This window comes from Loxodonta africana, chromosome 18 (genome assembly GCF_030014295.1).
Source record: "Loxodonta africana isolate mLoxAfr1 chromosome 18, mLoxAfr1.hap2, whole genome shotgun sequence".
Classification (NCBI taxonomy): Eukaryota; Metazoa; Chordata; class Mammalia; order Proboscidea; family Elephantidae; genus Loxodonta; species Loxodonta africana.
In genome coordinates, this window is record NC_087359.1 from 56,426,235 (window position 1) to 56,450,069 (window position 23,835).

At 39.0% G+C, this 23,835-nt stretch overlaps 2 protein-coding genes across 6 annotated transcripts in view; one reads left to right on the forward strand and one right to left on the reverse strand.

Moving 5' to 3' along the window:
• Positions 1-487: 487 nt before the first annotated feature.
• Positions 488-14,548, forward strand: TEFM (transcription elongation factor, mitochondrial). Of its 4 annotated transcripts, none has more exons than XM_010594211.3 (4): positions 488-576; positions 1,628-2,091; positions 5,833-5,982; positions 8,064-14,548. In XM_010594211.3, exons 1-4 carry the CDS (start codon positions 546-548, stop codon positions 8,499-8,501), a joined length of 1,083 nt encoding a protein of 360 aa, XP_010592513.1. In that variant the 5' UTR covers positions 488-545; the 3' UTR covers positions 8,502-14,548. The 4 variants fall into 4 exon arrangements, with proteins under 4 accessions (XP_010592513.1, XP_064127500.1, XP_023409221.1 ...); XM_064271430.1 differs by lacking the exon at positions 488-576 and adding an exon at positions 583-725; XM_023553453.2 differs by lacking the exon at positions 488-576 and adding an exon at positions 791-1,103.
• ATAD5 (ATPase family AAA domain containing 5) overlaps positions 12,171-23,835 on the reverse strand; it is a 52,869-nt gene continuing 41,204 nt past the window's right edge. For both annotated transcript variants that reach the window (XM_064271429.1, XM_010594210.3), the window contains 5 exons: positions 21,512-21,692; positions 15,126-15,307; positions 13,684-14,540; positions 13,100-13,258; positions 12,171-12,997 (listed from right to left, as the gene is read on the reverse strand). In XM_064271429.1, coding sequence (XP_064127499.1) covers positions 12,919-12,997; positions 13,100-13,258; positions 13,684-14,540; positions 15,126-15,307; positions 21,512-21,692 — 1,458 coding nt within the window. In that variant the 3' untranslated portion in view covers positions 12,171-12,918. The remainder of the gene's footprint in view (positions 12,998-13,099; positions 13,259-13,683; positions 14,541-15,125; positions 15,308-21,511; positions 21,693-23,835) is intronic.

Genomic DNA, 23,835 nt, shown 5'->3' on the forward strand with positions numbered 1-23,835 from the left:
TTCCAGGCCCAGCGCCAAGGCCACATCTTCCTACGCTGGCCTGCCTGGCCTGCACGCTGTTTCCCTGCTGAGCTCCTGAAACACTTCGCACCCTTCCCACCTATTCCATCCTACCCAGTGATAGGATTATTTGTGTACTTGTCTCCGCTCTTCCACCAGACCCCACTCTTTGCGCCCCAGCCCGGGCCCCAAAAGGAGCTCATCAATCTGTGTGCCTGTTATAAACCCAGAGTATCCCCAAGGAGCCGAGCCTTGCGAACTACGTTCCCAAAGACTCGGGCGAAGCGCTCCCACCCCCACCCGCCCAGCTACTGTCAGGGGCCGGTCGGGGCGAGCATTTTTCTCGATGCAGGGGAACAAGCCCTGGGTTCGGGACCCGAGGCGGCTAGTGGAGCCACGGCAGACCCGCTTCCGACCTGCCCGGGAACGCGATTTCTGCCGGAACCTTTCCGCCGGTTCCCGCCCGAGCCCTTTTGAGCGGCTCCCAGGGACCGGAAGTCAGCGCGGAGCAAGGCCCGCGGGATCTTCCTGGTTTAAGTTGGAAGATGCCGTTTCCTAGTCTTCTCTTGGCGGGAGGTAGGGTTCCGTGAATGCCGGTTCGTTCTCCGTCTGCCCTTGGCCCCTGGTTCTAGGCTGCTTTCCCCCTGCGGACCCCCGGCCCACGTTGCCCTCCTGGAGGCCTAGCTGAGCTGACCGGGCGGCTTCGGTCCCCGAGCCTCGCAGAGGTGCGCTCGCCTGGGCAGTGGCTCCGCGGACGGCTGCCTCCCGGGCGGGCGGGCGGGCGGGCGGACGGAGGCTTCGGATCCTCCCCGCCGTTTGCTTACCTCGCGCTGCGCTGCCTTCCTGTGACTGAGGTGTCGGAGCGACTTCTCCTTAGTTTGAGAAAATAACTGCTTCTATGGCTTCTCTTTTTGCAAAAAACATATGCACGGTAGAAATTCTGAAAAGTGTTCCGAAGAAATTAAGAACCGCCCTTAAATATACCACGCATTAACATTCTAGACATTCCTTAAGAAGGGGGTAGAACTGCCCCGTAAGGTTCCCAAGGCTGTGCGTCTGTAAAGGAAGCAGACGGCCACATCTTTCTCCCGCGGAGTGGGCTGGTGAGTTTGAACCGCCAACCTTCCAGTTAGCAGCTGAGCGCTGTAACCACTGCGCCACCAGGGCCGCGTTTTATAAACGAATAAACTTTAATTGTATTTGGTCCCACCAGATGAGGGAAAAGCTATAGTGAGAAATGAAGTGAAGATAAATACTCTTAACGAGAGAGAGTAATTACAAAAAGATCCCTCTAAAGTCAAAAATGTTATAAAAAATGCTAAGCTGTTGAAATCATTTTTTTTTTTAAACGACATGCTTCTAAATGGTCATAAGATACAATTTCTAGGTAGTAAGATTTAGGACTGATCCATAAAAATCAGAAAACACCTCTAGCGACTGAACAAAAAACCCCTATTTTAAAGATAGTTTTAAAACTAAACCTATTTTAAAGCTGATTTTCCAGAATTTAATATAGCCTGCTAATTCTTAAACTATGGGACAGTCTATGTCACCTTGCAAAGTCTACAACTAATACCAAAAGGAATTAGGATGTCTGAACTTATATTTTGCTACATTCTTCTTTTAGTGAGGTGGAGATGCTGTCCAGTTCCATCGAGGTCATCCCTATTCCAGGCCCTACATAATTCCTGCTGTCGGGAAAAATCAGCTGCTCCTATGAAAATTATTCCCAACGTTGCTTTTTGTGGTGAAACTACAAAGGAGTCTGGAAATGCACTTGACAAGCTCTTTTCTTTGGAACAGCAGGCTTCCGTCTTGCATGTGCTGAACACAGCATCAAATAAAGAACTTGAAGCTTTCAAATTGCTTCGTGGAAGAAAGTCCACCAATATTATAGAGCACAGAGAAAAGTTTGGGCCATTTCAGAATGTGGAGAGTTTAATGAATGTGCCCTTGTTCCAGTATAAAACTGTCATTCAAGTTTGTTATTCCATTCTTTGTCCAGAGACTAAAAAGAAAAAAAAAAAATTAAAGGACAACGGGCTCTTGGGAAAGCTCATCAAACCCGACGTAGGAAGAGAGAGACTTAAGGTATACTGTTTTTCTTAGTATCTGTTATATTGGCTAAATATTTGAGAACTTACTCAGCAAAGGACTATTCTGGGCATTGGGTTGGGGAGTTACCAAGATAGGGTTCTTCTGGCAGCTTATAGTTTAGTTGGTGGGTCCAGACATGCACGTATAAATAAGGAACCTATTATACATCTATCATATTAGCTAAATACCAAAAAAAAAAAAAAAAAAAAACCCAAACCGGTTGCTGTTGAGTCTATTCCAACTCATAGTGACACAGTAGAACTGCCCCGTAGGGTTTCCAAGGAGCAGCTGGTAGATTTAAACTCTGGCTTTTTGACTAGCAGCCTAGCTCCTTAACTACTGTGCCACCAGGGCTCCATTAGGTAAATAAGCTATATAACCTATGGAGTCCTGGTGGTGTAGTGGTTAAGAACTTAGCTGCTAACCAAAAGGTTGGCAGTCTGAATCCGCCAGCCATTCCTTGGAAACCCTATGGGGCAGCTCTGCTCTGATCAATATGAGTCAGAATCATCTCGAAGGCAACAGGTATATAACCTGTGATCACTACTAATAATGAGATGTAAGAGCAGTAAATTATCTTAGAGGATAGAGGACTGCGGGCTATGATGGTTAGAAAGGCATACTGGAAGAAGTTAACTTGAATCTTGAAGAAGAGAATTAGGCTAATTGGAAGAGGACATTCTAGGTAGAAAGAACAGTTGGTATCCAGAAGTAGGTCTGTGCAAAAGGTTTATTTAAGAGGAATGTTGAGGAGGCGCCTGGCTGTATTTGAGGGTTATGTTGGGGAGAAATGAGACATTAAGAAATTATAGCCAAGAAGTTTGGATTTTATCTCTGAATAGACAATATGTTAAATCATAAATGATTATGAACAATTTATAACAACTCAAAAAAATTTTTTAAGAGTCTTAAAACATTATAAACCTTTCCAGCAGGATTTAAAATTATTTTATGACATCCCTTCCTCCTTTCAAAAAAAGTTATAAAAACAAATCTTTTTTCAGTGTTGTCTGAAAAAACTAAATATTAAAATTAGTGGGCTCATCAGTCAAGCATTAAACCTTGCAGGAACTTAAGTCCTGTGTAGCATTACTTGATAAAATATTCTCTTATACTAAGCGCCATTTTTGAAGGGTAAGACAGTACACAGTACTGGGGAAGCCAGCACAACTTGACCAAGGCAAGGTCATAGAAGCTTTGTAGACACATCCAAACTCCCTGATGGACCAAATTACTGGGCTGAGGGCCGCGGGGACCATGGTCTCCAGAATCATCTAGCTCAATTGGCATAACATAGTTTATAAAGAAAATGTTCTATATCCTAATTTGGTGAGTAGCGTCTGGGATCTTAAAAGCTTATGAGCAGCCATCTAAGATACTCCGCTGGCCCCACCCTGTCTGGAGCAGGGGAGAATGAAGAAAATCAAAGGCACAAGGGAAAGATCAGTCCAAAGGACTCAGGGACCACAACTACCACAGCCTCCACCAGACTGAGTCCAGCACAACTACGTGGTACCCAGCTACCACCACTGACTGCTCTGACAGGGATCACAATAGAGGGTCCCAGACAGAGTTAGACAAAAATTCCAACCCACAAAAAAAGACCAGACTTAGTGATGTCACAGAGACTGGAGAAACCCTGAGAGTATGGCCCCTGGACATCCTTTTAGCTCAGTAATGAAGTCACTCCTGGGGTTCACCCAAAGATTCAGCCTAAGATTAGACAGGCCCACTGAACAAAATGAGATTAAATGGGCACACCAACTCAGGGGCAAGGACAAGAAGGCAGGAGGGGACATGAAAACTGGTAACGAGGAACCCAAGGTCGAGAAGGGGAGTGTTGACATGTCATAAGGTTGGCAACCAATGTCACAAAACAATACGTGTATAATTGTTTAATGAGAAACTCATTTGCTCTGTAAAGCTTCCTCTAACGCACATTAAAATAATAATAAGCACCATTTTTTTCTGGACCAGTGATTTTCTGGATTAGTAGCTTTTGGAAAATACAGATATTTTTAAGAACCTTATGAAAGCTATGGATGCTCTTCCCAGAAAAAAAGATTTGTAGCACATACACAGAGTTTTGCATGTACTTTCAGAGGACTCATGTATTTCTTTACATCCATCCATGGACTCTGGATGGGACTCCTGCTGTAGTTGATCTGGGACATACTTGAACCAAAATTTCCAGGAATGATTTTCATCCCAACTCATGGCTAACATCAGTACTTACACTCAGAGTATAGTGAAGCTGCATCTTATTTAGGGGGTTAGGTTCTAAAATCCGTCTATTGCCCACGAGGTACTGGGTACATGGTTTTGTGGACAACCTGTTACAGTAATTCTGATGCACACTAAAGCTTGAGAATCATTAAGCTAAAGAAAGGAACCAAAAGGCTTGTATTTCGTAGATGTCTGGGCATCCAAACTATTCTGCCTTTAAGATATTTATCCAATCCTTAGCAGCGAAAGGGATATGCGTATACAATTATAAAATGTTTGTTTCACTCTGTATCTACAGAACATATTAGTACTTTATTTGTTGATGTAACTAAGTGAGCCATGTGGGAATGAGTTGATGCCACTGTACTATACCTCCATCCCTGAGTTCCCACTGAGATGGAGCCACATACCTGGTTATCTGTTACACATCTTCCTTTAGTCCTATAAAACCAACAACCAAACCCATTGCTGTGGAGTTAATTCTGACTCATGGCAACTGCATGTGTTAGAGTGGAACTGCCCTTAGGGTTTTCTTGGCTGTAATCGTTATAGAAGCAGATTGCCAGGCCTTTCTTCCGTGGTGCCACCAGCTGGGTTCAAACCACAAACCTGTTGATTTATAGTCGAGCACAAACTGCTTGCACCATCCAGGGACCTAGGAGCCCTATAGGCGACCTGAACCCAACACATTTAAAAACAGCTTATCTCCCCCCACCTTCCCAAGTTGACCTACCTCTTATCATCTTAATTATGCCATCCCATCATGGAAATCAAACTAGTTATCCTAGGTGCCTCCTTCACCCCCCGATACCACTTCTGCTTCCATTATCTGTTTCTTTCCTTCATCGCTGTCACTGTCTTAGGTTTTTAATACTTTGTCATATGTTACAGCAGGTGTCTAACACAGATGCCCAGCTCTAGTCGAGCTCCTTCCACACAGAGCTGTCAGTGATCTTTCTGAAATGTAAATCTTCTTACTACCCAATGTTACATGCCTTGTAGGTCTGAGGATAAAGAAAGTTACTTAACTTGGCAGAAATCTGCCTACCTCTCTGCCCTTTCCCAGTTGCAGCTTTTAGTGCCTGTGAGGTGTCAATCAGCCTATATCTTTGCCGACATCTGGGTAAAATAACCTGTTTACCATTTTACTCATTCTCCTAGTCCTCCAGTGAGTCTTGCCTGACCTCCCCCTCTCTACAGTAACTATTGTATGATAGCATTTCTTGTATGGTTATGTTTCTTGTTTCCCATTATCTAGGCAACACTTGAATATTTGAATGCCTGCTTTGGGCTAGGTGCTGACAATGAGTAAGGGTTCTTTGTCCATAAACTGGCTTCTCCTGGTTACCTTTTAGTAATAATTACTCCTGCATTTGTAAAAAAAACAATTCTCAGTTCAATCGTAAACGGCAAATCTGTTTATATTACATAAATTAGGCATTCTTAGATTGTGGCTTAAACTTTGTTAAAATGTTTACACTCCTAATTAAACCAGCCTTTTTGTTTTAGGCAGTTAATAGTATCGTATCTATTGTTTATGGTACTCGAAGAATTGCCTGGGCTCACCTTGATCGTAAAATGACAGTGCTGGACTGGCAGCAAGATGAAAGCTGCAGAATGATGAAAGGGACATACCTGTCATCTGTCTATTTAGAAGAGGTAAGGCCCTTGCACCTCCAAGTTGCTGTCTTCTAGAGCTCCTTGTGTAGTTTAATCTTCTAGTCCCAAAAGGAATGTAGACAGGTAGTAAGGATGGATTTTCTCTTGGTACTTTTTTTTACTTGCTACTCACTGGTCACTTGTCATCTTTTTAAATCGGGTCTTTCTTCACTTCGTTCTGTGGTGAAGAATACTATTCTGAATGTTTTAGGATATCATCACTACCTTATATTTATAAAAGCTTAATTTTCCAAAATGCTGTCATGTTTATTCTCATTTGAGTCTTCAGAACCTTATGAAACGGGCAGGAGTTACCATCCTGATTACACATGTGCAAACTGTGGTTCAGTCAGACTGCGGACATGATCGATCAGTGGTTCAGTCAGACTGCGGACATGATCGATCAGTGGTTCAGTAAGACTGCGGACATGATCGATCAGTGGTTCAGTCAGACTGCGGACATGATCGATCAGTGGTTCAGTCAGACTGCGGACATGACCGATCAGTGGTTCAGTCAGCCCTGCGGACATGATCGATCAGTGGTTCAGTGAGACTGCGGACATGATCGATCAGTGGTTCAGTCAGACTGCGGACACGATCGATCAGTGGTTCAGTCAGACTGCGGACACGATCGATCAGTGGTTCAGTCAGACTGCGGACACGATCGATCAGTGGTTCAGTCAGCCCTGCGGCCATGATCGATCAGTGGTTCAGTCAGACTGCGGACATGATCGATCAGTGGTTCAGTCAGACTGCGGACATGACCGATCAGTGGTTCAGTCAGCCCTGCGGACACGATCGATCAGTGGTTCAGTGAGACTGCGGACACGATCGATCAGTGGTTCAGTCAGACTGCGGACACGATCGATCAGTGGTTCAGTCAGACTGCGGACACGATCGATCAGTGGTTCAGTCAGCCCTGCGGACACGATCGATCAGTGGTTCAGTCAGCCCTGCGGACACGATCGATCAGTGGTTCAGTCAGACTGCGGACACGATCGATCAGTGGTTCAGTCAGACTGCGGACACGATCGATCAGTGGTTCAGTCAGCCCTGCGGACACGATCGATCAGTGGTTCAGTCAGCCCTGCGGACACGATCGATCAGTGGTTCGGTCAGACCGCGGACACGATCGATCAGTGGTTCGGTCAGCCCTGCGGACACGACCGATCAGTGGTTCGGTCAGACTGCGGACACGACCGATCAGTGGTTCGGTCAGACTGCGGACACGACCGATCAGTGGTTCGGTCAGACTGCGGACACGACCGATCAGTGGTTCGGTCAGCCCTGCGGACACGACCGATCAGTGGTTCGGTCAGCCCTGCGGACACGACCGATCAGTGGTTCGGTCAGCCCTGCGGACACGACCGATCAGTGGTTCGGTCAGCCCTGCGGACACGACCGATCAGTGGTTCGGTCAGACTGCGGACACGACCGATCAGTGGTTCGGTCAGACTGCGGACACGACCGATCAGTGGTTCGGTCAGACTGCGGACACGACCGATCAGTGGTTCGGTCAGACTGCGGACACGACCGATCAGTGGTTCGGTCAGACTGCGGACACGACCGATCAGTGGTTCGGTCAGACTGCGGACACGACCGATCAGTGGTTCGGTCAGACTGCGGACACGACCGATCAGTGGTTCGGTCAGACTGCGGACACGATCGATCAGTGGTTCGGTCAGACTGCGGACATGATCGATCAGTTGTAGGGATGATTGATTCTATGCTAGTTATTCTAACCCTATGCTAAGAATTCTTAAAAGACTAATGAATAAGTTTTAAGTTAGCTAATCCCAAAGCCAAAATGGATTTTAGAAATTATTAAGCCTGTTTTACAGGTGAAGACATGTTGCTTAGGGGGACTGAACGGCTTACCTGAGCTCAGCTTGTTTCTGATAGAACCATGACCAGAAGTTGGTCTCCTGACTCCTCCGTACAGTGTTTTTTCAGTTATTCCAATACAGTCAATAGCAATATAAATCACATAATTTATAATATTTCTAAATAGAGGGGGACCCCAACATTAAAACTTCATGAATTATTTCTGCTCATTTATTTCCTTTTTTTTTCCGCTAAAGATGTCTTCAGTCGTTTCAAAGATGCCTACAGCCGATTTCTATATCCTGGAGAAAACAGGACTTCCACTTCAGAACCCCTCGCTGTTTCCGATACTGCTGCATTTTCATATGGTGGAAGCCATGCTGTATACCTTGTTAAACACAACATTCGCCCAGGACCGCCGGCACCAGGTGCTGAGCGTGAACAGAAACGCAGTCGGGAAGCACTTTAAACTAATGGTCGGCGACACGAGGACTAGCGGAAAAGAACTGGTGGAGCAGTTTCTCTCAGAATCTGTACTGAAGGCAGAGCCTCGAGTATTCTTCCCGTTGGATAAAGTAGTCCAGTACAGACAGATGTTTTCATCTACTGAACAAAACAGAGTCGAAGAGTTATATGATTCATTATTACAAGCTGTCGCCTTCTATGAATTAGCAGTTTTTGACACTGAGCCTTAAAATTCTGAGGTTAATGTATCATCTGCTTTAATGTTAGTTTCTATTTCTTACCCCTGAAGCTGTAAAAATAAATTCTTTTTGAACATCTATGTTAATGCATGAGAAAACACGTTTGAGTGTATTTTAGATGTTTAAAGTCAGACTTTAGGCTACTGAATGGCATATACAATAATTCTAAGGCCAAGTCAATAAAATAACTATTTTTCGAGATTCTATGCCTTTTAGGTTTAGTGTTAAACAATAAAATGCTCCCCAAACAGCCAAAACAAGAAACAAAGTTCTCACCTCTTAAAAGCAAATACCATCTATACTGAAGAGTTACATCATTAATAATATATTGTTAAAATAGGGAATAGTGACTTTTCTAGGTGGCACTCCTTATAGGAATAAACACTAAAGGTAATTGGTAACCTGACTTGTGGAATCATCTTCAAAAGATGATTTTCATCAGCTCAGTCTATCAATGAAGAAGTTGTTGCTCTTGCAGAATTCTGTCATGCTATCTCCGGCATCGTTTCTGTCACCAAGGCCTTATTTTCTAACCACTGATCCTTCTTTGTTTCCATCTTTTGCATTCCAATCATCAGTAATTATCAATGGATCCTGATTGTGTGTTTGATCAATTTCAGAAGTTGGTAAAAAGCTTCAGTTTCTTCATCTTTGGCCTTAGTGGTTGGTGCTTAAATTTAAATAATGGCTGTGTTAACTGGTCTTCCTCATAGGCATATGGATATTATCCTATCACTGACAGCGTTGTACTTCAGGACAGATCTTGAAATGTTCTTTTTGATGGTGAATGCAATGCCATTCCTCTTCCAGTTCTTATTCCTAGTGTAGCAGACCTTAGAATGACCAATACTAGTCCATTTCAGCTCACTAATGCCTAGGGTATCGATGTTTATGCATTCCATTTCATTTTTGAGGCTTTCCAATTTTCCTAGATTCATACATCATACATTCCAGGTTCCAATTATTAACGGATGTTCGCAGCTGTTTCTTCTTCTTTTGAGTCATGCCACATCAGCAAATGAAGGTCCCAAAAGCTTGACTTCACCCACATCATTAAGGTCAACTCTACTTCGAGGAGGCAGCTCTTCCCCAGTTGTATTTTGAGTGTCTTCCAACCTGAGGGGCTCATCTTCCAGCACTATATCAAATAATGTTATGCTGCTGTTCATAAAGTTTTTACTGCCTAATTCTTTTCAGATGTAGACTGCCAGGTCCTTCTTCCTAGTCTGTCTTAGTATTGCACTGGGCAAATCTGCTGCAAAAGACCTCTTTAAAGTATTAAAGATTTCACCTTGAAGACTATGGTGCACCTGACCTAAGCAATGGTATTTTCAATTGCCTCATATGCATGTGAAAGCCGGATGATGAATAAGAAGACCCAAGAAGAACCAACGCCTTTGAGTTATGGTATTGGCTAAGAATATTGAATATACCATGGCCTGCCAAAAGAACGAACAAATCTGTCTTAGAAGAAGTACAGCCAGAATGCTCTTTATAAGCAAGGATGGCGGGACTACATCTTTACATACTTTGGACGTGTTATCAGGAGGGATCAGTCCCTGGAGAAGAACATCACACTTGATAAAGCAGAGGGTCAGTGAAAAAGAGGAAAACCCTCAGTGACACAGTGGCTGCAACAGTGGTCTCAAGCATAATCATTGTGAGGATGGCGCAGGACTGGGCAGTGTTTCATTCTGTTGTACACATGGCTGCTATGAGTTGGAACTGACTCGATGGCACCTAACAACAACAAGTCTATGAAACCCAGAAAAAAGTTTGTCTAATTGGTTCATTTTTTACTTTGAAATATCTTACTTGACAGACGATCGTTTGACAAAAGTAGCACTTAATTTTTTTCCACACTTTTCCATTTTCCACTATGTCTGCCTTAGTTCAGGCCCTTATTTTCTCTCATGTGTTCTGTTGGGGTATTCTCCTAAGTGGTCTCCCAGCATCCATTTTCACTCCTTCAGCCAATATACAGTTACAAAAGTAAAAATCTGGTATCAGTCCACTGTTAAAACCCTTCTAGGGCTTAGAACGTTATGTTACACATTATAAGGATGGGACCAGGTTATTTCCTCTCATGATAGCAATGGTAATATAACAATAATAATTAATATAGCTAATTACATGCCAAGTACTTCCATGTATTATGACATCACCTCTTTTTTATATATGAGGTTTTACAGCAGTTTAGAGATTGCAGCTGAAAAGCAACAGAGCTAGAAATGGAGCCCAAATCTCTTTAATTGCCAAAGCATCAAAATTTTTTTTTTTTAGTTCAAAAGTAAAATATGCTTGTTAGGAATAATTCAAATAATCAGAAGTATATAAAGTAAGAATTGGAGCTCTGGTGGCACAGTGATTTAAGAGATCGACTGCTAACCAAAAGGTTGACAGTTCAAATCCACCAGGCACTCCTTGGAAACCCTATGGGGCAGTTCTACTCTGTCCTACGGGGTCGCTGTGAGTCAGAATCAATTTGACAGCAATGGGTATAAGGTAAGAAGTAGAGTTCCTCCTTTCACTAGCACCTCTATCCCCTGGGAGTTTGACAGAACTTGAGACTTGTTGTCGTGCTCATGTAAATCTGTAACAATGCACATACATAAACATCTCCACTTGAATATGTATGTCTGAAAAGGAAATCATCTTCTCTCCCTCCAAAACCACCTCCCTTGCCATTATTTTCTATTGTGGTAAAGAGGTTCACAAACCATCCAGTTGTCCATGCTAGAAATGTGGCATTCTATCTCCCATATATTTCTGGAAAGAGCTGTAAGTGAAAATTGGTCAGCTGTAGGCATTTACAGGATAAAATATGAAATACTAGGGCATCAAGATTTGGTTACTTTTATCATAAAAGTGAATTTAAATCTTACAGAAATTTGTCACCTTTAAGAATGATACCCCCCCATTATACTAAACCTAAAAAATAATTAAGTGTGTCCCCTGTTAGTGAGGAAAATACCTCCATTATTTCTTGATTTTTCATAGTTTAGATATTAATTCTATAGAGTTACTTTACTTTGGCTCCTCAGTTACTGAGGATAATCAGAAATTTCTAATAATAAAAGACCAAGTTACCAGTTAAGTGGTCTACAGGTGGAGGAACTCTTACATTCAGTAGAAAAAGACGAGTCAGTATACTTGAAAAAATAGGCTTCAAAAGATCTTACTTCTCCTGTACAGGAATGAAGCCTATGAGCTAGAGCCCATATTCAGACCTAAAAAGTACACACATTTACCCAGATGACTACAGCAGAGCTCCTATTTAAATACTGTGTAAAGCCTTTTTAGCTTTTACCATTAATTAGATCAATATACTAACTAATTCAAAAGGTAGGGTGAACAAATAAGATAAAAACATCTTCAAACATTTGAAAACAGGTAAGACTGTATTTTTCAAAAGTATACAAAATTAGGATCCTTACCTTTGAGTTAAATATATAATTCATCAGATAACATATCTGAATATTAAGCTAATATATAATATAGACACTTGAAATCGGGAATTATTTTAACATATCCTGATCATGACTGTAAAATAATTTTAAGTGAAAAGTGACATTTTAAAATCTTGTAATTAAAAACATATTTTTCAAAAACAGTCTTAAGTGGAAATGGCAGTTATGTAGAAATCCTATAGTAGAATCCTCTTTTTTTTAGTTTTAATGAATAGCAGTTTGAACACGATAGATATATTAACATCATTAATATCTTAAGTGAAATAAAACATTGGTGATATGAAAATACAAGAAAATGTACAAGGCAAATTATTTGAGTTGGCGAAATACACAAGATATCACATGTATGGTTGCTAAAAAAATTTATGAAAATTATAATTTCATAATCTTGATTTCACTTTGTCAACATTCAATGATTCAATGGTATATGCTAGAGGAGTACACCTCAAAAATTTATCAGGAAGATCTTTTTGAAAAACGAGCATGATTTTCTTCATAGAAGTTTCCTTATGTATTACGTACGTAATTTTGGATTTTGTAAACTTAAGGTCGTCATCTAGGTGATTCATATTTACAATTCAACACAGCACCAATACTTGGAGAGGAATATGTAAAAGAAAATTTTAGTTTAGCACTGAAATATCTTAGTGAACTCTAACTTCTAGAAACAGCTCATTCACATATAAAAATACTCCAAAAAAGTTAAATCAAATAATACAAAAAATTCCAAAAAGAAAATACCACCACAATCATACATGCAATAAGTAACTCAAATTTTTTCATTTTAAATGTTTGCACACTAATAAAGAAATATACAAAATAGTCTGTTATAAATGTACATTACAGAGACACGGCTCTTCCACAAAAATCAACGTAATATAAAAATGTATATTAAGGACCACATAATAATCTGTACAAGGCATCATTAACATGGAATATTAAGGGAAGTCGGCTGCCAAAGTGTTCATAGTCTTTTTAGGAATGTCAAGATGAATTCCTTCAAAATAATGCAGGAACCTATCAAAATAACAAGGAAAAATACAATTTAATTTTAATATTTTCATCTCATGACATTAATCTTGAAACAGCTCTCTAAAACATTTTTAATGGAAACTTTACCTTCTTTTACTTTTTCCTTGTTCTTTTAGCTTCTCAGTCCTACAAATGTTTCGAAGAGTTGGCAAGTATTCAATTATACTAGCTTGTCTATTACCCAGGTTCAGAAGAGATCGACTAGAGAATACGCTTTTAATGACTGCTATCCTCTTCCGCGCATCACTGTAAATTAAGAGAAATCCAATACTTTATTTTAAAACGTGAAATCCTAAAAAACAACCAGTCTCCCTGCCTCTGGTCTAGACTGGACAGCACTTCCAGATTAATCTCTTTTATCATTTTTAACACATCACTCACTCTCATACTAAAAAATCTTCAATGACTACCCACTGTCTGCCACAGCAAGTCCAAACCTCCCTCCCTATCATTCAAGAGTCTCCAAAATCTAGCCCACCCTGATCTCATTATTTCTCTTCCCAGCTGCCAGGCTAGTCTCCTTGCTGTCTCACTAGAAGTTACATTATTAATACTAAGGGCTTACCAAGATCAATAAAGGCCAGCATTTCAAAATTAGTAGAAATGAAAGAAACTCTAAATCATTTCCCTGTTACTATTTATTATTGAAAAATAATAAAGAGGAGACTTACTCTAAATTAGCCACTGATTGACTAAAGTATACGTTGTTACGCTGTTGTGAAACATAAAAAGTAAGGTCTTTAGTTGGATCTCTTCCAAATTTCTTGCAAGAATTTAAAGAGGTTTCCAATGCTTTCGACATAGCAGAAGAGCACTTAGTAAAGCTAAGAGCTTCTACAACTGCCTTTAATTCTCCAGAGCGTTGAGAAGGCCAACCATCACTACTTTCAAGACTAAACTCATCACAAAGTCCATTTTTAACCTTTCCGTTTGTCCAAGTAAAGTCATTTTTACCAAATTCCTTTACATCAGTTAAAAGAGCATCTAAGAAGGACATGTTATCCATGAACTCAGTGAGGGAATTTAAACAGTGAGAAACAAGGCCAGAACATTTTTTTTCAGCTGGTGTTTTAGGAGGATGAGGAACAGAATCAATGTTAGATTCTAAGCATTTGTTTGGTTTCTTTGTCTCTGGTATGCTTTCTTCTTCTCTGGCTTTGCTTTCTTCTGAACTTGAAAAATAGGCAGAGGATTGGCTAATAAATTCATGAGAAAAGTCCAATTCGGTGTCAAATAAGTCACTATCATCTAGTGTGACTATCTTTTTCTTATATTTCTTTCTTTGTGACTTTTTTGATGGCTGCTCTCCTTCTGAATGGTTCCTAGCAAGATATCTCATACTTGTCATTGCTGGACTGGCACCCACAGTTACTGACAAGCCACAGAGATTTTTTGTTTCTGGAATGGTATCAACTGGTAATGGTAGAATAAACTCAAGATTACTATATAAAAAATCCACATTTCGTGTTTGGAATTCTGTAAGAAGCTGGATGAGTTTATGCCATTCTTCCTTTGTTGTGATTTTGTGCTGAAAAATAATTTTGAGTAAAAATGTTACAACAGTACATAAGACTGATCATTTTTCTGTCAATATGAATAAGGATCCTTATTCTATCTTCAAAATAGTTGAGTCACTTCCCCTCATAATTTTATTAACATATACTCCTTTACACATCAAAGTAGTAAAGCTTATCTTTAAAAATTAATTTATACTGTTAGTTTGAAGAATTAAAATTCCCTAAGACTTAAGATGGCACGGGACTGGGCAACTGGGTGATGAGTCAGAGCCAACTCAGTGGCCTTGAACGACAACATTCAGCATAGGATGACATCCAATAATGAGAAGCTCATTTTTTTTTTAATTATTTTTCTGAAATTGTCTTTTTTATCTGAAATGTTCCTAAATTCTATTCTAAATCCAGTAACATGCATTTAGAGCAATGTCTATGCATCATTTCTCAAAGTAGTAGAATATGTTAAAATTAGAAATTTAAAGCCTATAAAAATTATAGGCAAATTTAAGCTAACCTTATGATCTAAAAGACAGAAGTGAGTGTTGAGAAGCCAAAAAAAGAACATAAATTTAACATTCCAAACAGGACATTAAAAATACCTTTAAAAAAGAAAATACGTCTTCAGATGGGGAAAAAATGTTCTTGAGGCCAAACAAAGTCTCAGCACAGCCAGTATCACATTTGGGAAGATCTGTAGGATTCTTTTTAGTATTTTTAGGCTTCTTCTTAGACTCAGGGCCATTTTCAGAGCAAACTAGTTGAACATTCCTGCTATTTCCTCCTATAAAATTAACAAGGGAAAATCTTAGCTATACATACTTTAACAAATCACAGAAAACAATTATAGATAATCCCTGACTTACGACATGGTTCCGTTCCAAAGGCGCCATTCTAAGTCGGTTCTGCCGGAAGTTGAATACCTCGTTTTTTTCTTTTGGCTTTAATTATTATTGCCTTTCATTATCATTATCTTTATAAATCTGATCTTTATTTGTCTTTGGGTGTTGGCATGAGAATGATAACATCAACAAATTACACACTGCAACACTGTATTAATACATATTACTAATGATAAGATGCACACACACAAAAAGGACAGTCTTAAGTGCAGGTTCGTCGTAACTCAAATATGTCATAAATCGGGGACTACTTGTATTTAAAATATGAGATCCTTTGACATCTTTTTGACCTATATCCCCCCTTTTGTTCTTTTCCATATATGTATTAAATTCATGAAGAGTACAATAAAGGCATTATTCCTAAAGTACATAAAAAATTGTCTAAATAAACTAAGTAAACTCATAAAAAATGTGCAATTTCACTAGTGATCATGGAAATGCAAATAAGATACTGTTCATTTTTCACTTTTAAATTGGTAAAATAAAAAAAACCTGACAATCCAGCTGTCAAAGGTACACAGAAGAGAGCCATCATATACTATTAGCGGAAGCATAAATTATTATAATTGTCATTGGGATACTATCTGGCAATATCTATCAAAATGTATAGTGTATATGGCCTCTGAATCAACAACCACACTTCCAGAACTCTCTCTGACACAACAACTCACAGACATGTTCGAAGATATAAGTATAAAGATACGTACTGCACTTTTCTTTACTAGACAGAAAAACTAAAGATAATTTAAATGGCCATAAATAAATGGTTAATTAAATCATGGTACATACATTCTATATTCTGGGATAGCACGTAGCTGCTGAAAAAATATGGTAGATCTGTACATGGTGCCAATAGAAAAAAAAATTGTCAGACAACTTATATGAGTTAATTTTTATAAATAACTATGGAGCATTATTTGTATGTACATAAAAAAAGGACTAACAGTAGCTTCCTTTAATGAGTAGGGGAAGATCTTTCACTTTATGTACTTCTATATTGTTTGAATATTCAACGAGTGTGTACTCTATATTTCTTAAAAAGACAAGACTGTAATGCATATAAAATTATAAGACCTTCAAGAAGAGAAACTATACAGTAAATTTAGTTTGTTTTGTAACATCTTGGTTTAGCACCCAATAATATGGCAATAAATAGCTATTAACTCATTTGTTTTTATAAAAAAAAATCAGGACATTTTCTACATCTCATTTATCATATTTACGTCTCAAAAACAGTTAAAGCCACCAGCTTACGCTGCATTAAATATATGTCTACTTGAACTCTGACTATGGGACATGGAGACCACAAATTACAACTTCTTCAGAGACGGAATCATGTCTCCCTCATATAAACACAAAGCCTGACATGGAGAAAGTGCTCAATAAATTGTCTGCGGCTCGAATTTGGTAACAATGATGACTGGGGATCAGTAAGAAAAAAAATAAAGCACTTCTGAAATTATAAAGCTCTTAGAAAAAGAATTATAGGCTACTGAAGAAGCTAAAGGGACCTTAATTACTATACAGTCATATTAAAAGAATGAGATACAGCTAAATATACTGACATGGAAAAATGACCAATATGTTTTTAGTAAGTGCAAAAGGAAGTTGCTGAATAATATATACAGTTCTATTTGTTTTCTAAGAAACTAAATGCTTATAAGTGTATAAGTAACAGCTTGGAAATTTTTAACAGCCATACCGTTGCGGAGGAAAGGCAAGGAGGTAAGAGGTTCATTTTTTACAACGCGGTCGTGCTACTTTTATAAGTTTAAAAGAACAACTGCAAAATGAAAGGTAATTTACAGATTATTTAGTTCAACCCTTTCATTTTTGAGATGAAGAAATAGGCTCAAATAAATAGACTAAATTTTAGAGGCTGCATGTTAAAAAGCAGCACAGACAGAAGAAGAAACCACGTTTCTAGGTTCAGTTCAACTAATTCTGTTTACCCGCTTTTAATGTTTAAAAAACTTTTCATGAAAATATCTCTATCCAATCCTACCCAAAGTGATCAACAAATATAATGCAATCCCTATCCAAATACCAAAAGCATTCTTTAACAAGATGGAAAAACTAATCGTTAGCTTTATATGGAAAGGAATGATGAGGCCCCAGGTAAGTAAAGCATTACTGAAGAAGAACAAAGTAAGAGGCCTTGCACACTACCTGACCTCAGAACCTACTGTACATCTACAGTAGTCAAAACAGCCTGGTGCTGGTACAACAGACACACTGATTAGTGGAACAGAATCGAGAACCCAGATGTAAATCCATCCACCTAGTGTCACCTGATCTTTGACAAATGCTCAAAGTCCATTAAGTAGAGAAAAGACAGTCTTTTTAACTTACGGTTCTGGCAAAACTAGATGTCCACCTGTAAAACAATGAAAACAGGGAACATACCTCACAACATACACAAAAACTAACTGAAAATGGATCAAAGACCTAAATATAAAACCAAAAACTATAAAGATCATGGAAGAAAAAATAGAGTCAGAGCTAGGGGCCCTAATATATGGCACAAATAGGATAAAAACCATAGGTAACAATACACAAACACCAGAAGATAAGCTAGACAACTGGGATCTTCTAAAAATCAAACACTTATGCTCATGAAAAGACTTCACCAAGAGTAAAAAGAGAACCCATGGACCAGGAAAAAATTTGGCTATGACACATCTGAGAAAGATCTAATCTCTAAAATCTATACGAAAATTTAACACTACTATAACAAAAAGACAATTCATTTAAAAAATGGACAAAAGATATGAATAGACACTTTACCAAAGACGACGTTCAGACAGCTAACAGACACATGAGGAAATGCTGGGGATCACTAGCCATTAGGGAAATGCAAATCGAAACTACAATGAGATAGCATCTCAGCCTGACATTACTGGTACTAATCAGAAAAAAACAAAAAACAGAAAATAACAAATGTTAGAGAGGTTGCGGGGAGAGATTGGAACTCTTAGGCACTGCTGGTAGGAATGTAAAATGGTAAAACCGTTTTGGAAAATAATATAATTCCTTAAATAATTGTAATAATGATTTATATAATTATTTAATTATATATAGTTATTATAATTATATATTTGCAGTTATAATAATACCCACACCCAACCCAGTGCCGTTGAGTTGATTCCAACTCATAGTGACCCTACGGGACAGAGTAGAACTGCCCCATAGAGTTTCCAAGGAGCACCTGGCTGATTCGAACTGCCGACCCTTTGGTTAGTAGCCGTAGCACTTAACCACTATGCCACCAGGGTCTCCAATTAAAATAAGATAATTAATAATACAATAATTACAATAACATAATTCCTTAAAATGCTAGAAATAGAAATACCATATGATCCAGCAATCCCACTCCTAGGAATACATCCTAGAGAAATAAGAGCCGTCACACGAACAGACATACACACACCCATGTTCACTGCAGCACTATTCATAATAGCAAAAAGAAACAACCCAAGTGCCAATCATTAAGTGAATGGATAAACAAACTATGGTACCTACATACAATGGAGTACTCTGCAACAATAAAGAACAACAATAAATCTGTGAAATGCCTCACAACACAAATAAATCTGGAGAGGATTATGGCTGAGTGAAATAAGTCAATCACAGAAGGGCAAATACTGAATGAGACCACTATTACAAAAACTCAAGAAAAGGTGTCTACAAAAAGAAACAATCTTCGATAGTTACGAGTGAGGAAGGAAAAACACTGATTAATTTTCTAATGTTGAACCATCCTTACATACCTGGTATGAATCCTACTTGGTCATGATGTATTATGTTTTTGATATGATGCTGATTTCTATTAGCTAAAATTTTGTTGAGGATTTTTGCATCTATCTTCATGAATAGATACATGTTCACCCATGTTCACTGCAGCACTGTTCACAATAGCAAAAAGATGGAAACAACCTAGATGCCCATCAACAGATGAATGGATAAACAAACTGTGGTATGTACGCACAATGGAGTATTACACAACGATAAAGGACAATGATGAATCTGTGAAGCATCTCATGACATGGATGCATCTGGAAGATATTATGCTGAGTGAAATAACCAATCACAAAAGGACAAATACTGTACGAGACCACTCCTGGAAAAACTCATGAAAAGGTTTACATACAAGAAGAAACAATATTTGATGGTTACAGGGGAGGGGAGGGGTAGGGATGGAAAAACACTTAATAGACAAGTGGTAACTTCGGTGAAGGGTAAGACAGTACACAATACTGGGGAAGCCAGCACAACCTGTACAAGGCAAGGCCATGGTAGCCCCATAGACACATCCAAACTCTCTGACGGACTGAGTTGCTGGGCTGGGGACCACAGTCTCAGCGAACATCTAGCTCAATTGGCGTAACAGAGTTTATAAAGAAAATGGTCTACATTCTACTTCGGTGAGTAGTGTCTGGGGTCTTAAAAGCCTGTGAGTGGTGATCCAGGATACTCTACTGGTCTCACCCCTTAGGGAGCAAGGAAGAATGAAGAAAACTAAGGATACAAGGGAAAGATTAGTCTAAAGGACTAATGGACCACATCTACCACAGCCTCCGCCAGACTGAGTCCAATACAAGTAGATGGTGCCCGGCTACCACCTCTGACTACTCTAACAGGGATCACAACAGAGGGTCCTGGACAGAGCTGGAGAAAAATGTAGAACAAAAGTCTAACTCAAAAAGAAAGACCAAACTTGCTGGCCCGACAGAGACTGGAGAAACCCTGAGACTATGGCCCCTGGGAACCCTTTCAACCCAGCAATGAGGTCACTCCTGAGGTTCATCCTTCAGCTAAAGATTGAACAGGCCCATGGAACAAAACAAGACTAAATGGGTACACCAGCCCTGGTGTAGGGACTGGAAGGAAGGAGGGAACAGGAAAGCTGGTAATAGGGAACCCAGTGTTGAGAAGCAAGAGTGTTGACATGTCACGGGGTTGGTTAACCAATGTCATACAACAATGTGTGTACTAACTGTCTGATGAGAAACTAGTTTGTTTTGTAAACCTTCACCTAAAGTTCAATTAAAAAACACAAAAAACAAAACACTGATTAGATAGTAGACAAGTGGTAACTTTGGTGAAGGGTAAGATAGTACATAATACTGGGGATGTTAGCACAACTTGACCAAAGCAGTCATACAAGCTTTACAGACACATCCAAACTCCCTGAGGGACCGAGTTACTGGACTGAGGGCTGGGGATCATGGTCTCAGGGGATATGCAGCTCAACTGGCATAACATAGTTTATTGTAAAAATGTCCTTCATCCAACTGTGGTGAGTAGTGTCTGGGGTCTTCAAAGCCTATGAGTGGCCATCTAGGATACATCTACTGGTCCCATCCTATCTGTAGCAAATGAGAATGAAAAAAACCAAGGATACAAGGGATGGTACCCAGAACAATTAGATGGTACCTGGCTACAACCACTGACTGCTCTGACAGGGATCACAATAGAGGGTCCCAGACATAGTGGGAGAAAAATATAGAACAAAATTCAAATTTACAAAAAAGGACCAGACTTACTGGTCTCACAGTGACTGGAGAAACTTCGAGAGTATGGCCCCTACACACCCTTTTAACTCAGTACTGTAGTCACTCCTGAAGTTTACCCTTCAGCCAAAGATTAGACAGGTTTATAAAACAAACACTAACACACGTGAGAAATGTACTTCATAGTTCAGTCATGTAGAGGAGACTAAATGGGCACACCAGCCCAAAAGCAAAGACAAGAAGGCAGGAAAGGACAGGAAAATTGGACAAATGGAAATGGGGAACTAGGGGTGAAGAAAGGCAGAGTGTTGACACATTGTGGGGTTGACAACCAACGTCACGAAACAATTTGTGTATTAATTGTTTAATGAAAAACTAATTTGCTCTGTAAAGCTTCACCTAAAGTACAAAAAAAAAAAAAAACCTATTCGAAGTTGACGTATGTACTTTGATTTTGAATATTAATGTGACAAATGGATGCTTGAGTTTATGATTTCTCAAATATTTTGGTATAGCATAAATTTTAAGATAATGCCCCATTATCGAAATTTATTTTACAGCAGATTAACCTACCACAAAGGGATAATGGCCTTTCTTCTAAATATCCACCTCCACTTTTAATCCAGAACTGTAAATAAAGAATACTTTTTCTGATATCACAAGTATTTGCAGTTAGAAAGGTGGCAAAGTCTTTTATATCAGTTCTAAAATTCTCAGTCAAGCAGATCATCTGTAGGTAGCTGGCAACGTTAAGCTTTAAAAAAAGAGAGAAACGTGGTTAGCTGCAGAGTTAATGGAAACGCAGCAATAATGCACGTGAACAATATCTAAAACTGAAACAAATTTTGCTAAAATTCACAATATCTTACAGCTCTTCATGAGAAAGACACTGCTTTAAGGAAATATAACGAAATATGCCAACAAATTAAAAGCATTTATATATATTTCTTTTACTAATTGTATATAGTCTAAAACAGCAAGAAATTTTTATAAAAGATTCTCCAACTTGAACATCAGAGGCAGTTTATAAACCTTGAGAAAATTCCTTAAGATTAAGTTATGGTACAGCTTGATGGAATATTTTACAGTCATTAAAATTATAAATATGAGTATTATAATAAATATACTTATTATGGAGCCCTGGTGGCACACTGGTTAAGAGCTATGGCTGCTAACTAAAAGGCTGGCACAGTTCAAATCAACCAGCTGCTCCTTGGAAACCTTAAGGGGCAGTTCTACTCTGTCCTATACGGTTGCTATGAGTTGGAATTGACTTGACAGCAACAGGTTTGATTTTTATATGCTTTTAAAAAAAGCAGTTAAAACTATATCAATAAACCGTTGCTGTCAAGTTGATTCCAACTCATAGTGACCCTATATGACAGAATAGAACTGCCCCATATGGTTTCCAAGGAGCTGGTAGATTTGAACTGCCAACCTTTTGGTTAGCAGCTGTAGCCCTTAACCACTACACTACCAGGATTTCAATTATATCAATACATGCATAAAACTACATATGTATATAAATGAGAAATAGAAGGAAGAAAAAACATTTGATTTGATAAAGGTAACAGTGAATTTTTTTTTCATTTTATTTAGTGTTCCATTAATACTGCCATATTACCTATATACCAACAAGACATCTTTAGATCCCTAAGTAAATGGTAAATCTGCGTAATTATACAATTGCCTGCCCATTGTTGTTTACAGAAAGTTTTTTATCTTGAGAAAATAAAACTGTATTTACATTTCACAAGAGTATCAGGATTTCTATTTTATAGTAAACAAGGCAATAAGAATTTTCCCCTATGAAATGTCTGGTTTATTCTATAGGTAGATATACATTAGTCCTACGCACTTCCGTTCCAAACCAGAATTCTATTTCTGATAACATAGGAGTAGCTCCTATTGGACAAACCCTCCCAATGATAATTACTATGAGCTCTGTAATCAACCTAAAAAAAAATAACCACCTGAAGGCACCTAAAAAAAAATAACCACCTGAAGGCACCAGAGAGTGACCAAAAGCAGACTAAAACTGGAGGGAAATCAACACTGTGGAGAAAGGGAATGGCACTGGGTAAATACCATCTCCCTCTTTTTTTAAATTGCTTTTTGACTGAGGACAGGCTGCAGCAGAGGTAGCTAAAACTCAGAAACTCACAGCGTTACTGGCTTGAAGAACCAGAGGACAAGGGTTTGGGATGACTGCAGCAGCTGGAAAGTGAGAGGACAAATCCCAGAAAAGGAAGACAGAGATTCTATCAATAAAGGTATAACAATGACCCCTGAATTTTGCATGCATAGGCCTCTCTCTAAGCAGCCTAGCTAAAGCTAAAAGAACTGAGCAGAAATTTTAGCTGCTACCCATGGCAGGAGAACACTGTTTCAGAGAAACATAACAGAATTCAGAATCTCTACAATGCATCATTCACAATGCCCACAATAAAAATCTAAGCCATACAAAGAAAAAGGAAAAAGAAACAATACTTCAAAGACTGATCACAAGATGATGAAGATGGTGGAATTAGCAGACAAGGAGTTTAAAAGCAGCTTAAGGAAAACATGCTCATAATGAATGAACAAACAGAAAATCTCAGCAGAGAAACAGAAACTATAAAAAAGAACTAAACTACATACAGCTAATATCACACTCAATGATAAAATACTAGATGCTTTCCCTCTAAGATTAGGCACAAGCTAAGGACTCTTAGCACTCATACTGCTTCTATTTAACATTGTACTGGAGGTCCTAGACAACGAAAAAAAGGCAGGAAAATCAAAGGGAAAAAACAAAACTCTCTATTTGCAGTTCACGTGATCGTGTAGGTAGAAAACTCTAAGACACCAACAAAGCAAAAACTAAAATAAGAGAATTTAGCAAGAATGAAAGAAAC

What these genes read in the sequence shown, in the direction of transcription:
- TEFM (XM_023553452.2), top strand. Translation starts at nt 1,591, where the DNA reads ATGTCTGAACTTATATTTTGCTACATTCTTCTTTTAGTGAGGTGGAGA. An exon ending in TAGGAAGAGAGAGACTTAAG is followed by an intron (nt 2,092 to 5,832) that starts GTATACTGTTTT and finishes TTTTTGTTTTAG; the next exon opens with GCAGTTAATAGTATCGTATC. An exon ending in CATCTGTCTATTTAGAAGAG is followed by an intron (nt 5,983 to 8,063) that starts GTAAGGCCCTTG and finishes TTTCCGCTAAAG; the next exon opens with ATGTCTTCAGTCGTTTCAAA.